General features: G+C 45.4%; 1 protein-coding gene across 2 annotated transcripts in view; it reads left to right on the top strand.

Moving 5' to 3' along the window:
- Afg1l (AFG1 like ATPase) overlaps window positions 1–16,608 on the top strand; it is a 176,582-nt gene that overhangs the window by 13,557 nt on the left and 146,417 nt on the right. The window contains exon 1 of one of the 2 annotated variants that reach the window (XM_057762429.1): window positions 7,414–7,696. The exons of the other annotated variant lie outside the window; for it this stretch is intronic. Coding sequence (XP_057618412.1) covers window positions 7,558–7,696 — 139 coding nt within the window. The 5' untranslated portion in view covers window positions 7,414–7,557. Of the gene's footprint in view, window positions 1–7,413; window positions 7,697–16,608 lie in introns of those variants that run through there. 2 annotated transcript variants of the gene reach the window in all.

The raw sequence follows: 16,608 nt of genomic DNA, 5'->3' as shown, positions 1-16,608 counted from the left end.
AGAGATTGTGCTCCCCACATTCTCCAGAGTGGATGCTCAGTTTTCTGATGCTCCTTTCTTCCCACAGTGGTGGGGTAAATCATGGGGGACTGTACAACACTTTTCCGTTTTCCCATACAACTGAAAGCTCTTAGGGTCTTTCAACAATACACTTTGTATTTTTACTGAAATTACTCATTCAGTTTTTAAAAAATATTCTAATAAGATAGACAGAATTCTAGGTCCGGGGATTCAGCTGTGTCCATAACAGACATGGGTGGTGTAGGAGGTTCTTCTGTTTATGTGTTGCTTTCATTGGTTAATCAATAAAGAAACTGCTTGGCCTGATAGGTAGGCAGAGAAGACAGAACTGAATTCTGGGAAAAAGAAAGCCGAGGGAGAGAGCCGCCATGGAGCTGCAAGGTCAGACATGCTGAATCTTTCCCGGTAAGCCACGACCTAGTGGTGAGATACAGATTAATAGAAATGGGTTAAATCAAGACGTGAGAGTTAGCCAATAAGTGGGTCCCAGGGGTGGACTCAGATCATCAGGCTTGGAAGTGGGCTCCTCTACCTGCTGAACCATCTTGCCTTGTCTCCCTGATCAGTATCTGAAAGTAGAGAACATTCCAGGTAGAAAGACTAGGACATGAAAAAGATTTAGGTGTAGGAGGCAGGTTTGCTGACTCCCAGGGACAACAGGAGAGCCAACCTAGGCACAAGGAGAAGAAAGCAGAATGGTCTGAGATGTGATCAGAGAGCCTGTTGTGATGGCAACGGGGAAAGCACCTTCCAATAGCATGGACCAGTTTAGACATTTGAATACAGACTGTGGGTTAAGAGAGAAAGCAAGGAAAGCACTGAAGGCTGAGAGGGTTCTTTGGTGAAACAATATCTCAGTGATTGGGGGTCAAGGAACACTGCAAAAATCACACCCTGCAACAGACCTCCCATAAGATATTCATTGAGGAGGGGGAAGATGCAAAATGATTGCTTCTGAGTGGGGCTGGAGAAAGTGACAAACCATGATGGCAGGCTTTATAGGGGGTATGGAGTATAAGCACAGGGAAAATGTGGCAACATTGGAATGTGTCTCATTGGCCATTAGTGATGGGGGTATGTCCAACATTCCTACCCTTTGTTTCTTATACAAGGTAAGGAAATAGGAAGGGGTGACTTCTGAGGTAGGAGTGGGTGCCCCGTGCTCTTTACAGCTTGTTCTTTCTTTTTGACATTGTTGTCTCAGGGATTGCAGGAACAGCAGGGTTGACATTTTATTAACTTTACTACTAATAGTTTTTCTGTCCCCTGATAATAGGTTTCCCTGCTGATGCAGTAAGCCAGATCAAGCCGAACTGAAAAAATGTAAGAACAGATTTATCTGAGCAAAGCAACTCCTGGGTAGGTTCTCCAGTCCCAGAGAGAGATAGAGATAGAGATAGAGATATGTATATATATATATATATATATATATATATATATATAGAGAGAGAGAGAGAGAGAGAGAGAGAGAGACTGGAGAAGCCACAGCCAAACTAAAGCAACAGGGGAGGAAGTTGTAATAGTCACCAGTATAATGGTCTTTCCTGGCCCTTTAAGAGACAAGCCCCACTGGTGGTGGTGGCACACACCTTTAATCCCAGCACTTGGGAAGCAGAGGCAGGAGGATCTTTGTTAGTTCGAGACCAGCCTGGTCTACAAGAGCTAGTTCCAGGACAGGCTCTAAAGCTACAGAGAAAACCTGTCTTGAAAAAGAGACAAGGCCACCCACTCCCACTTGGGGGGGACAAGGATCTTCCTTCAGCTTCTACCCTGAACTCCTTCTTTCTCTTTCCATCTCTCTCCCTTCTCCCCACTTCTCCCCTTCCCCTTCCTCCTTCTGTTTCTCTCTCTCTGCTCTTCTCCTTTCTCCCCTTCCCCCTTTCCCCTCCATAACCCACTAAATAAATACCCACCCACTTTCTCTGCACAGTGTGCTTTTAATAGGTCTCTGTCTCTCACCTATTGTGCAGCTCCCTGCCTGGGACTGGTTGCCTTCCTGGGACCAGCTGCCTTCATGGCCCACCGTGGTCTTGTGGTCTGCTGCCCAGTGTCGCTACTCAGGGACCTGCAGCATGTTAACCATAACAGCCAGAAGTGTGGAACTGTGATGTGGAGGGGTCTTCTGTTTGTGTTGATTTCATTGATTAATAAAGAAACTGCCTTGGCCCATTTGATAGGCCAGCCCTTAGGTGGGTGGAGTAGACAGAACAGAATGCTGGGAGGAAGAGGAAGTGAGCTCAGACGCCATGCCTCTCCTCTCTGGTCAGATGCGATGAAGCTCCAGCCCAAGATGGACGCAGGTCAGACATGCTGAATCTTCTCCAGTAAGACATCACCTCATGGTGCTACACAGATTACTAAATATGGGTTAAGCAAGATATGAGAGTTAGCCAAGAAGAGGCTAGATATAACGGGCCAGGCAGTATTTAAATGAATACACTTCGTGTGTTGTTATTTCGGGTGTAAAGCTAGCCATGCAGGAGCCGGGTGGGACAAAAAGCAGGCCTGCCGGCAGCTCCTTCTACAAAACTGGGCTTCTGTCTTCTTTTTTTTTGTTGGAGATTTTCCAAGAGGGTCGAGTTTAGAGAGAGAGACAGGAATGGGGCTTTCTGGACCATGCAAGGGTAAACTGGAGGTTCCAACTGAATACTTACAATGGTTATTTAATTTTTTTATTTTATTTTATGGGTATGGATGTTTTATCTGCCTATACATCTGTGTCACTTGCCTGGTGCCCAAAGAAGCCAGAAGAGGGTGTCAGATTCCCTGAAACTGGAGTTACAGATGGTTGTGAGCCACTGTGTGGGTGCTGGGAATTGAATCCTGGTCCTTTTGAAAAACAGCCAGTGCTCTTAACTCCTGGGCCATCTTGCCAGTACCTTAATTAGTTTCCTTTTTTCTTGAGGCAGGGTTTCTCTATGTAGCCCCAGCTGTCCTGGAACTCACTGTGTACATTGTAGGAGCCAGCCATGATGAGCTAAATAGAAACAGACCACCCAAAGGAAGTTCTTTGCCTCCAGCCATTATCAGTCCTGTCAGTAGGACTCAGCCATCCAGAAGTTTAATGGAGGCCCGAGTCTCAGTAGTTCACTCTGAAGCAATACCTGGTTACAGGAAGGACCACAAACTGAGATTACCTGGGCACCACCTAAGAACAGACCATCCAAAGGAAATGCCTAACGTTCCAACCACTGTAGATAGGATCACCTGCCAGCACACACTCACCAGGACACCCCTAGACAAATGTCAGCCAATCAGAGGTCCCAAACTTTAGAAACCCCTCACCCTTACCTTTACTACTATAAAAACCCAACTCTGACTGAGCTTGGGGCTCTCTGTTTATTCCAAAACATTAGACCTGAGTAAAGACAGAGTTTGCAAACTTGCATAAAATAAAGGCTCTTTGCTTTTACAAATGGGACTCGGTCTCCTTGTTGGCTTTTGGGGGACTTTGCGGATTTGGGCCTAATGTAAGTGATGGCTAAAGTTATGTTTTAAGTTTAAATTACTGTGCTTACGAGATCTATAAAACAAAAATGTCTTTAACCTATAAGCCTCATTTACCCAAGGACAGATAACTTCCTGGAATGCTGTAGTTGTTGTTCATGTAAGGTAACAAGCCATGGGTTTTCACTTCTGTAAACAAGGCCGGTTGCCCCAACTACATAGGATGTGCTTGATCACTCGGGCAGGAGGTATGCATGATGTATGTATGTATGATGCTTCTATCAGGATGTATGCTTGCCCCCCCCCCCCCATTGGATGAGGGCAGGAAGTGCATAGTTTTGTAGATTTTGCCCTCATAAGCTTCTGACTAATGTAATTTGGTGCTGATAGGTATGGACCTGGTCAGCGTTCATCATTCTGGCCAGTATTTAATAAACTTTTGCTTCCAATTTGGCTCAAAAATTCTGGCTGTGGTTTTATTCTTGCGTGGTGGCATTAACATCTAAACCATGCTGGCCTCAAACTCGGAGATCCACTTGCTTAAACCTCCCAAATGCTGGGATTAAAGATATGTGCCACCACCACCCACTGGTTTTCTTATCTAAACTTAAAAAAGGATGACTAAGTTATTTTCCTCTAAATTATATTATGCTTAATCTAAGTGAAGTTCAGTCTGCCATGTCCATCTACTTGAACAATCATACACTGAAATTCTGGTAGATATTCCTGCTCATTTGACACTAAATGACTAACAGTTTCATGTCTGTAATTATTAAGATGTTAGAATCTCTAATATGGGATAATCTCACTGACCAAGGCAATTGTTTTTTTCATAACAGTCATAGTGGTACCTAAATGCTCTCTGAGTATCTCTTGAGTGTGAGATAACTAAGTCAGTCAAAGGTGAAGCAACCTACTTTTTTATTTTTTTTTTAAAGACAGCATTTCTCTACATAGTCCTGGCTATCCTGGACTTGCTCTGTAGGACAGGCAGGCCTTGAACTCAGAGAGATTCTCCTTCCTCTGCCTCCTAAGTGCTGGGATTAAAGTGTGCACCCCCCCTCTGGCTGAAGTAACCTGTTTTTTTTAGAAAAATGTGTTCATTTTTTGTGTATGAGTGTCTTGCCTGCATGTATGCCTGTGTACCAGATATGTGCCTGGTGCCCGAGGAGGCTGGAAGAGGGCATCAGATCTCTTAGAACTGGAGATGAATGACTGTGAGCCTCCAGGTGGGTACTGGGAATTGAACCACCTGCTCTGAGAGAGCAGTCAGTACTCTTAACTGCTGAGCCATCACTCCAGCTTACAACATTGTTTTTTTTTTTTTTTATAAAAATCTTTCACTACCCAGAACTAAAATAACAAAATAAAAAGTAAATGGTTTTCTAAAAAGTGTCACACCAAAATTAGTAATCTTAATGGAAAAAATTTTCCTGTGTTATAAAGAAACAATTGCTCCTATCTGAACGTTAAAACTACACAGTCAGGATTGGAAGTCCAGCTGTGCCAGGCAGTGGTGGTGCATACCTTTAATCCCAGCACTCGGGAGGTAGAGGCAGGCAGATCTCTGTGAGTTCGAGGCCAACCTGATCTACAGAATGAGTTCCAGGACAGGCTCCAAAGCTACACAGAGAAACCCTGTCTTGAAAAACGAAACCGAAACAACTAGTCCTTCATAGTCAGATGTGTAAATCAGAGGATACAGTTGCTCAGGTCAGAGCTTAGCAGCCTTAATAGCCTAGAATCAGCCACCAGTCCTCATAAGCCAAATCCCACCTCTAATCCTCCTGCTCCAGGGGTGAGGCAAGAGGATCCCAGGGAATTTGAGGGAGGCCAGCCTGATTCAAAATACGAAATGAAACAAACAACAAAAACAAAAGGAGAGAGAGAATCAGTAGTCAAAGCAGGGAACATAGATACATTAGCAAGGGAAACAAAGCGACTCAGTATCTCCTTCCTGCCAAATCCATCTTTGAGGTCCAGATCTAAGGCTCAAGTTTAAATCCTAAGCAGAGGTAATGAACAGCTAAGCAGTCCTGGTCAAGGTGTGGTCCTGCCCATCACTGACCCACCACTGTCCTGGGTCTAGTGTGTCCTACAAAATGGTCTGGCAAGCTGCCAGAGCTGTGTGAACCCTCTCCCTGGAAGACAATTTCCCTTTTCCCGTTGGCACTAGGCTTCGGCCTTTTCCTTCTCCCAGCATGAGACCCTTGGGAATACCCCAATTTCTTAGGGCCCATTGTTTCAATAGTCTAATAGCCAAATAGAGGGGCCTAAGGTCTCTCTTTAGACTATCCTCACTCCTGTCAGGGTGGGTACCTACTTTGACAAATTAACCGAAAAAAGTCTCAGAATTACTCTGCCACATTCTGCCTTCCTTTTCCTGTTTCTTGAGAATTTCTCTGCTGGTGACCATGGTCTGGCTTCCTGGAATTCCTCTTAGTGTTCTCTCTTCTGGCCACACAATGGAAACTCTGTTTTCTCCTTCCTATACTCCCGACTCTTTCTTTTCTTGAGACAGGGTTTCTCTGTACTGGAACTCACTTTGTAGACCAGGCTGGCCTCGAATTCACAGAGATCCGTGTGTTTCTGCCTCCTAAGTGCTAGGATTAAAGGCCAGCGCCACCACTGCCCGGAACAGTTGGATTTCTAATCCTGTTGTATCCACCTCCCAATTGCTAGGATTACACGCATGTGCTATTCTTGCCCAGACTGGTGCTGGAGTTGTATTCGTGGGTTTAAAGCACAGTAGGCAAACACTCTACAAACTGAGCTACATATCCAACGCCCCGTGGGAACGCCTTTATCTTTTGTTAAAGGTTATTCTTGTATGGACTGGAGAAATGTCTCAACGGTTAGAAGAATGTGTGACGTTTGCGCCGACAAGAGTTTGGTTCCAGCCCGGCGGTGGTGGCGCACGCCTTTAAACCCAGCACTCGGGAGGCAGAGGCAGGTGGATCTCTGGGAGTTCGAGGCCAGCCTGAGCTACAGAGGGAGTTCCAGGACAGGCTCCAAAGCTACAGAGAAACCCTGTCTCGAAAAACCAAAAAAAAAAAAAAAAAAAAGAGTTTGGTTCCACCCATGTCTGGTGGCTCACAGGCGCCTGTAACTCCAGCCAGTTACAGAGGATCAATGCCCTCATCTGGCCTCCACAGAACTCGCTTTCAACATAGCAATACACAGCTAGACAAAAATATAATCTTTTTAAAAAGTTAAATCTTCTAAAAGTTAAAGCTTCCCATTTGTCTTTTGTTTTCCAACCTCATAGTGGGGGGCGATCACTTAGAAGTTCCCCGTTTATACCATCCTATGAGTACAACGTCCACCAGTTGACCTTCTGGGGCCATTGGCTTTCTTGTCCCATACATAAACTCCTTCAAAGAATGTGAACGTGTGCTATATTGGCGGTGGTGGCGCACGCCTTTAATCCCAGCACTCGGGAGGCAGAGGCAGGTGGATCTCTGTGAGTTCGAGACCAGCCTGGTCTACAAGAGCTAGTTTCAGGACAGGCTCCAAAACCACAGAGAAACCCTGTCTCAAAAAACCAAAAAAAAAAAAAAAAAAAGCTCTATTATTCGACCAATCAAACAGAAAGTGGCAGAATCCCATTTCTGGTACTCTTCAGAGATCTATGTTGGACACTGAAAGAAAATTGAGATTATATTATAAAGGATTGGACGAAGTAAGAACCCCCCACTGGGCCGCCTACGTATTATGCACACTTAGAAGGTTCAGGAACAGTTTCTACAAGCTACATTGGCTTCCAACCTCCAGTCTTGGGTTGGTGGGTGGGGTGGAAGTGGAGAGTTGGTTCCAGCTGATTTACGGTGGAGGCGTGGCTACAAGTCTACGCACCCTCGTCTGTCGGGTTCCGCCCCCTCAAGACGCGCTGTCTTTCGGGACTTGTAGTCCCAGGGGCCACCGGAAGGCGTGGAAGGGCAGGCGTTCCTGCAGTTCTGTGCTTGAGGTGACCTCTGTTTAGTGCTCCCTCATTCTCAGGCGTGGCCTTCAGGAGCGCCCTGGCACTCGGCTGCTACTTCGCGGTCTTCTGGTTTTCAATAAAGTTTTCCTCCCTGTACGGAGCTCAAGATGGCGGCCTCCTGGTCGCCCTTGGTTACCCTGCGCTCCGCGGCGCGCAGCCGGCTGACTGGGCGAGGTGTTGGGTGCGGGGCGCGGGCCGTCGCAATCCCTCCGCCGGCCCCTGGCCCTGGAAAACCCCATTGGAAAGGTCAGTGACCGTGTCACGAGCGGGCCGCGCAGGCTCTGGAGCCACCCCACTCCCTGAGCATTCCCAGCTGCACCCCCCGGCTTCGCAGGCATTAAGGATCCTAGGAAAGAGTTCGTGTCCCCTGACCTTGTGCACCTCTTTGTCCCGAAGGATCTCTGATTCCCACTCCCACCCTCCACCCCCTCCCCCCGGCAGCTGCCCCAAGATTAGCTTCTATCTGAGGGTCAGAGGTCAACCCAGTTCTCTCGTAGGCAGCTGAGAGCTGGAGAGCTCAGGTGTGCAAGTTTGGACGAATGGGGTAAGCAAGAGTGGAGTTGTCTGGGTACCCAACACCATCCGGGTTCTTATGGCTGATAATGGGCTTAAAAGCTACGCCACCGACCCTGTAAACCCGTTCTAGAGGCGTCAGGTTTTTTTTTTTTTTTTTTTTTTTTTATTCACTGGGTTTCGACTCATTCGTTCTGTTGTTGTGTGTTCGTGAATGAGTGGATTAATTTCGACTAACAAAGTCCACAAGAGTGCTAATTTATTGTTTTGAGACATGGTCTCACTGTGTGGTGCAGGCTGGCCTGGAACTTGAGATCCTCTCGCTTCAGTTTCCCAGAAGAGTTAATTTTACCTCGCTGTTCACTGAACTGCTGCTTACTAAAAGACATCAAACCCTGTGTCATTGTTTCCTCAGCGCTTAGGAGCGTGATTGGTATCTGGTGGGCGGATATTTTCAAATCAATGAAGTTATTGTCATGATCTTCCCCCATCCGCAATTGTGCGTTGCCTTTTTTCATCTCCAAGTTCCTCTTTAGATACCTTAGTACAGTGACAGAGTTTAGCGAAGGATGCAAGTTAATGCTGACTCTCATCATCTCAAAATATGTTTCCTTCAGTCACTGAGATTAATACTAGAACTATTAGCCATCAAGCTTGAATTTAATCCCCAGGATGCATATGGTGGAAGGAGAGGACCAGCTCCCACCACTTGTCCTCTGATAGACACACATGAGGAGAGAGAGAGAGAGAGAGAGAGAGAGAGAGAGAGAGAGAGAGAGAGAGAGAGAGAGAGAAAGAGAGAGAAAGAGAGAGAAAGAGAGGGAGAGATTTTTTAAGTAAAAATATTCTCATCCATTTTCTAAACAAGAAATATTGAAGTTTCAATCTGATCCGTTGAGTCTGGCTTATAGTTCTCTGCCCCTTTCTTGCCCTCCCCCCCCATGGAGAAATAACTGCCCACCCCTGGGGAGGGAGCTCAGTATTCACACTTCTCTTTTATCTCCATTTTTTTTTTCTTAAAGTTTCATTTAGCAAAACATTGGCTTAAACAAAGGGAGGAAATAGTAATGGAAAAGAATATAAAGAAAGGAAGGGCAGGTTTTTGTTTATTTGGGGCTCTTCTGTGCTTGAATGAAAGGTCAAGTCCTGCGGTAGGCAAGCCCTCGCCACTGAGCTCCAGCTCAATTCCCTCACTTTTGTTTGGAGATGGGGTCTAAATTGCATCTTGGGATGGCTTTGAATTCACACTGTGTGGAGTTCAGGTGGGTCTCAAACCCTGTGGTCCTCCTTCCTCATTCTCCCGAGTAGCTGGGATTGCAGGCCTGCACCACCATGTCTGGTGGGTCATTCCTTAATCTTGTTTTCTTTTTTCCTTCCTTCCTTCCTTCCTTCCTTCCTTCCTTCCTTCCTTCCTTCCTTCCTTCCTTCCTTCCTTCCTTTCTTTCTTTCTTTCTTTCTTTCTTTTTTTTTTTATCAAGACAGTGTTTCTTTGTGTGACAGTCCTGGCTATCCTGGAACTCACTTTGTAGACCAGGTTGACCTTGAACTCATAGAGAGCCACCTGCCTCTGCCTCCCAACTGCTAGGATTAAAGGAGTGTGCCACCATGTCCTGCCCTTAATTATTTTTTAACATTTATTTTCTGTGTATGAGTGTTTGCCTGCATGTGTGTCTGTGTGCCACATATATGTCTAGCGCGTGTAGTGGTCAGAGGAGGACGTCAGCTCCTCTGGAACGACAGTCAGACAGTTACGAGCTGCCACGTGGGTGCTGATAACCAGGCCCGAGTCCTCTGCAAGAGCAACCGGTGCTTTTAACCGTGGAGCCATTTCTTTAACTCTAATTTTGTTTTTTAATGTCTTGGGTTACTTTAATGCCAGGCCTGGATCAGCCATTTTGTAAACTCAACCTTGAAAAGTTTACGGATTTCATTTTGGGATATCTAATTTTCCATTAGGTAAATTTTGATATTTTCTGTAATTTACTCCATTGATTTCATTACCTGTTTTCTTTAGGTCTCAGTAAATCTTCATTTAACGTGTAAGTTTTGCCACCATCACCCCGCCCCAAGACAGGGTTTCATTGTGTAGCCCAGGCTGTCCGGGTTCTCCTGGAACTCACTCCGTGGACCAGGCTGCCTCGAACTCACAGAGGTCTGTCTGTCTCTGCTTCCCAAGTGCTGGGGTTAAAGACTCGTGCCACCACCGCCTAGCTAGTTTTAAACCTCTTAATAGTTAAAAGGAAGATTTTTATTAGACGGCAGTGGCCATCCGGGGTTGGGGGACTCAGGTAGTAATTGTAACCTTGTTGCTTGATCATATCGTTATAGCAGGTTTGAGCCAGCCTGAGCTACATTGTGAGTTCAAGTCCAGCTCTGTCTCAGCAAACGAACAAACACCTAACAACAACGACAACAACAACAACAAACTCATGTTAGCCAGGGTATGTGTAGGAATGTGACAACATTGTTAATTCAGTTTAAGTTTTATGCTAAATGTAAAGGGATGTATGAATGCTTTGGGTCCTAGCCCTTGGGAGGAAGATAGAATTACGATACCTAACATTTGATAGCTAATATGTGATGATGAGCCCTTTCTTTTCTTTTTTTAACAAATTATATAGACACACACACACACACACTTGAACCAGGGCCTTGACTGGAACTCACTTGCTATGTAGTTGACTAGGCTGGCCTCACACTTGCAATCCCCATGTCTTGGCCGCCCAGCTGTGGCTACAGGTGTGAGCCACCAGGCCCAGCTGAGCCTTTTCTATATTCTAGGCAGCCTGCTAGTCATTTCTTTCTTACACTTGAGTTTCATTTGTTTGTTTTTTCAGCCAAGAATGGAGAGAACAGCATATGACCCTTACTGGTTCTTACAGTTCCCAGGGAGAGCAGCCAGGGATGGAGCTGGGATGGGGAGCGGGGAGTTGCTGTTGGTTTCAGGGAGCTGTGGATGCCAAGCTTAGGGAGATACTGTGGAGCTTTCTTTGGAAGAGCTGTGGTCAGATCTGTTTCTGTTCCTGGGGCTGCCTTGAAACATCAGGATGCCGGCATCGGGGACTGAGATAGTATTGGGACCTTGCAAGGAAGTTCAAATAGTTTACCTAGGTCTACTTTGTTGCTATGGTGGCCGGGGTGGCCAGGAGGGAATTCAGAGATGGCCACTTGGCAGAAGTGACAGTCCTGCAAGAGATGATAAGGAAAAGCTGTTCCTGTCAAGGTGGGGTTGCTAGTTTGGGCTGCTTCAGGGAGACTAAGTCAAAACAGAAAAGGAACCCAAAAGGAGCAATTCCAGTTTTTGGCTTTAAAATTTCTGTACAAAACAACTCAGGTCCCGTGGAGGGGCAACGAGCACTTAGAACCACTGAGCCGTCTCCGCAGTCCCAAGGTTTGGTTTTGACTCGTTAAACTTGGGGTGTGTGATGGAGCCGGGCAGATGAGCCCAGTGAGCTGTGGGATGTAAGAGGGAAGGAGAACGGAGGACTTGCCCGGGCAGGTTTGTAGAGTGGAAAGTGGAGAAACTGAGTCTCAAGGAAGACTTACATGCTTTGGAAAGACGGGGCCTACAAAAAGAGAAGACACGGAGAACTAGGGTGCACACAAACAAGGAGGGCGTCTCTGGGTTCCCAAAATATCAAAATTTTCTGTCTAAAATTCTGCTTTATTTAAGCTAGCCTAGGAAAAGTGTGTTTCTTGGCGGCAAGGGACTACGGGGCCACATCTCATGGTTCCTCTTTGGTGAAGCACACACTGTGTCTTGAGGCGTTGCTAGTAGATAGTAAGTCCTTACCTTCAGCTCACAGTGCCGCCTTCAGTACATGAGCGGAAGATCGTCACAGTGGGAGTGGAAGCATCCCGTTTCACCATGTGGCTTGGTAGAATTATTAGTAGTGTAAATGGTTTTAGGACTTATTTCGTGCGTGTGTGTGTGTGTGTGTGTGTGTGTGTGTGAGAGAGAGAGAGAGAGAGAGAGAGAGAGAGAGAGAGAGAGAGAGAGAGAGAAGAAAGAGAGAGAGAGCTAGTGGAGGCCAAGGGTTGACTTTGTGTATTGTTTCTCAGGATCTATCCACTGCTTTTTTGAGAAAGGGTGTCATGAAACAGATCTCCTGAGCAGGCCTGGCTGGCCGGCCAGTGTGACCTGCAGGGAGCCACTTGCCACCTTCTCAGCACTGGATTGTCAACACAGACCAGCTACCAGGCCAGGCTCTTTACGTGAGAGCTGGGGACTGAGGGCAGGTCCTTATGCTTTTACACTAGCCCCGTGGATGTACTTCGTATTTCTCGGTTTGGTGATCACTTGTATGTGAAACAATTCAAATCCATTAGCATTTATTATGATAGATGAGTATTCACGTCCACTCTTATTTTTTTGTTTCCCAAGAAAGGGCTTCTCTGTATAGCCCTGGCTATCTGGGAGCTTGCTCTGTAGATTAGGCTGGCCTTGAACTCAGAGATCCACCTGCCTCTGCCTCCTGAGTGCTCTATGAATCTCTTAAGTACATCACACTATATTGATTCTTCTTTAGGCAATATTATTATTAATGTTGTCTGTGTGTCTGGTGTGTGTGGGTTTACGAGCTGTGACCCACACGTGGAACTCAGAGGACAACTTTGTGGGGTTGGTTTTCTCCTTCCATCTTTATATGGGTCCCAGTGATGGAACTCAGGTGGTCGGGCATGTGCAGCCAGCACTTTTACCTGCTGAGCCACCTGTGGGCCCTGGCTCTCTCTTCCAATGTCTTCTATTGCTCTCATTGCAGAGGCTACTCTTATCAACATGTGTTCCGTGTGTTCTCTACCAGGTGGCAGTTTTCAGTTACGAAGTGACAGAGCTTGAACATGGAATTCTTTTATTTATTTATTTATTTCCATGATATTTATTGAGCTCTACATTTTTCTCTGCTCCCCTCCCTGCCTCTCTCCTCCCCACTTTAGCCCTCCCCCAAGGTCCCCATGCTCCCAATTTACTCAGGAGATCTTGTCTTTTTCTACTTCCCATGTAGATTAGATCTATGTAAGTCTCTCTTAGTGTCCATATTGTTGTCTAAGTTCTCAGGGATTATGGTTTGTAGGCTGGCTTTCTTTGCTTTATGTTTAAAAACCACCTAAGAGTGAATACATGTGATAATTGTCTTTCTGTGTCTGGGTTACCTCACTCAAAATAATGTTTTCTAGTTCCATCCATTTTCCTGCAAAATTCAAGATGTCATCATTTTTTTCTGCTGTGTAGTACTCCATTGTGTAAATGTACCACATTTTTTTTTATCCATTCTTCAATCAAGGGGCATTTAGGTTGTTTCCAGGTTCTGGCTATGACAAACAAAGCTGCTATGAACATAGTTGAGCACATGTCCTTGTGGCATGATTGAGCATCCTTTGGATATATACCCAAAAGTGGTGTTATTGGGTCTTGAGGAAGGTTGTTTCCTAATTTTCTGAGAAATCGCCACACTGACATCCAAAGGGGCTGTACCAGCTTGCATTCCCACCAGCAATGCAGAAGTGTTCCCTTTTCCCCACAACCTCTCCAGCATAAGTTGTCGTCAGTGTTTTTGATCTTGGCCATTCTTACAGGTGTAAGATGGAATCTCAGAGTTGTTTTGATTTGCATTTCTCTCATGACTAAGGGTGTTGAACATTTCCCTAAGTGTCTTTCAGCCATTTTAGATTCCTCTGTTGAGAGTTCTCTGTTTAGGTTTATACTCCATTTTTTTTTTTAATGAATTATGTGATCTTTTGGTGTCCAGTTTCTTGAGTTCTTTGTATATTTTGGAGATCAGACCTCTGTGTGATGTGGGATTAGTGAAGATCTTTTCCCATTCTGTAGGCTGTCATTTTGTCTTGTTGACCATGTCCTTTGCTTTACAGAAGCTTTTCAGTTTGAGGAGGTCCCATTTATTAATTGTTTCTCTCAGTGTCTGTGCTGCTGGGGTTCTATTTAGGAAGTGGTTCCCTGTGCCAATGAGTTTAAGTGTACTTCCCACTTTCTCTTCTATAAGGTTCAGTGTGGCTGGCTTTAGGTTGAGATCTTTGATCCATTTGGACTTGAGTTTTGTGCATGGTGATAGATATGGGTCTGGTTTCATTTTTCTACATGTTGATATCCACTTATGCCAGCACTACTTGTTAAATATGATTTCTTTTTTCCATTTGATATTTTTTGCTTTTTCAAAAATCAGGTGTTCGAAGGTGTGTGGATTAATAACTGGGGCTTCTATTCGGTTCCACTGGTCCTCCTGTCTGTTCTTATGCCAGTACCAGGCTGTTTTCAGTCCTGTAGCTCTGTAGTAGAGTTTGAAGTCAGGGATTGTGATGCCTCCAGAAGTTCTTTTATTGCACAGAATTGTTTTGGCTATCCTGGGTTTTTTGCTTTTCCATATGAAGTTGAGTACCGTTCTTTCAAGGTCTTTGAAGAATTTTGCTGGGCATTGCGTTGAATCTGTAGATTGCTTTCAGTAAGATTGCCTGGAATTCTTTTTTAAAGTTCATGTTTTAAATGTATTTTTTGACAACTTAATACATGTATATAATGTGTTTTCATCTCTATTCCCCCTAGCTCTCCCATTATGGCCCACTTACACTGTGTCCCCTCTTTTCTTTCTTTTTTGCTTTGTTTTTGGTGCTGTTGTTTTCAAGACAGGGTCTCACTATGTACCTCTGGCTGTCCTGGGACTCACTGTATAGACCAGGCTGGACTCAGATTTACAACAATCTACTTGCTTCTGCCTCCCAAGTGCTGGAATTAAAGGCGTGTGACACTATGCTCAGCTTTAGTTTTTCTTTCTTTTTTTTTTTTTTTTTTTTTGGTTTTTCGAGACAGGGTTTCTCTGTGGCTTTGGAGCCTGTCCTGGAACTAGCTCTGTAGACCAGGCTGGTCTCGAACTCACAGAGATCCACCTGCCTCTGCCTCCCGAGTGCTGGGATTAAAGGCGTGCGCCACCACCGCCCGGCTTTAGTTTTTCTTATACCCCAGCAAGTGTTGCTATCTGAGCATGGTGTGGGGCAGACGCTAGGGAGTGGACAACCTACCAGTGGCTACTCTACCAAAGAGAAATGTTCTCCTTCCCTCAGCAGCCACCAATTGCTCCCAACTCCTCAGCTAGGGGTAGGGTCCTGTGGGTTCCCCCCTCATTCACACTTGGGTGTTGGATATCTGAATTCTTGTGTGCAACAGCCATGTCATATACAGTGTTTCCTAGCATGCATCCCCATCCTCTGGCTCTTTTGTTCTTCTTCTTTGATGCTCCCAGAACCTTGGTGGAGCTTATGTATTTGGGAGTGGGTAGGAGATGTCCACTTAGGGCTGAGCACTTACCAGTCTTACTCTCAGCACGTTGACCAGTTCATTGTGATCTGCACTAACCACCACCAACTGCAAAAAAGAAACTTTCTGACTAAGGTTGAGAGTAGCACTAATTTATGGGTATAAACGAACATATTTAGAAGGCAGTTTGACAACATGGCCATCTATCAAAACAGTAGTAGGTTCAACTTCTGCCCTGCTGTGGTGACCTTCCCGCCCCTTACAGCTTTTGTCTAGATTTATAGTACCAGGCATGAATTCCCTCCTATGGAGCAAGCCTCAGATCCAACAAGAAAGTAGTTGGTTACTCCCATGACAGTCATGCCACCACTACCCCGGTCACATCTTGTGGGTATGATTATTGATGTCTTTTCTTCCTTAGTGGCTGGTATAGCCTCCAGCACTAATGAGGGCTAGCTGGCAGGGAGGAAGTTTCTTGGTCAGTTGCAGTACCCTCCTCCTCCTCCTCCTCCTCCTCCTCCTCCTCCTCCTCCTCCTCCTCCTCCTCCTCCTCCTCCTCCTCTTCTTCTTCTTCTTCTTCTTCTTCTTCTTCTTCTTCTTCTTCTTCTTCTTCCCTTTTAAAAACTCATTTCCAGTGGTACACAAGTGCACATCTATGGTGTAGAGTGTAATAATTGGATACATAGATAGATTGTGTAATGATGATGCCAAGACAATTACCAATCCAATCTCCTTCAACATTTATCACTAATTCTGCTGGGACCCCTCCAACTCCCCTCTATGATATCTTAATAAGATGCATAGTGAATTGTTTTAACTGTAGTCATTCCCTCTGTATTTCGATACCCATTGCCTGCCCTTCCTCTGTTCCCCTTCATCTTTAGCCTATCGCGTGCCAACTCTTCAACGCCCTACATCTCTGGAAATCAATTTTCGCTTCCATGTATAAGTGAGAACATGCAGTAAGCAGTATTTGCCTTTCTGTGCCTGGTGTGTTTCACTTAGTGTGGTGTCATCCAGCTGCATCCATGAACATGTAATTCTTATGGTAGTCCTCTCATAGGGTTATAATGCGCCTTATATTTTAAATGTAGCTCCAGCAGACTCCATTTTAAAATCCTCAGCTATGTGTGGATGAGTCCATCCAGTTTTACATAGACTGGGGCTGGGAATGTAGCTCAGTAGGTAGAGTGCTTATTTAGCATGCACAGCGCCTGGGTTTGCTACCTCATGAGACTGAATATGGAGGCGCATGCTTGTAACCTCAGCATGCCCAGGGTGGAGGAGGCAGTAAGAGCCCAAGCTCAAGGTTATACTCAGCTACTAATGAGTTAGAGACCTGGTCTGGGTTGCAGGAGACTCTGCCTCAATCAAACAA

Source organism: Chionomys nivalis, chromosome 2 (genome assembly GCF_950005125.1).
Source record: "Chionomys nivalis chromosome 2, mChiNiv1.1, whole genome shotgun sequence".
Taxonomy (NCBI): domain Eukaryota; kingdom Metazoa; phylum Chordata; class Mammalia; order Rodentia; family Cricetidae; genus Chionomys; species Chionomys nivalis.
This window is presented reverse-complemented; position numbering and strand designations above follow the sequence as displayed.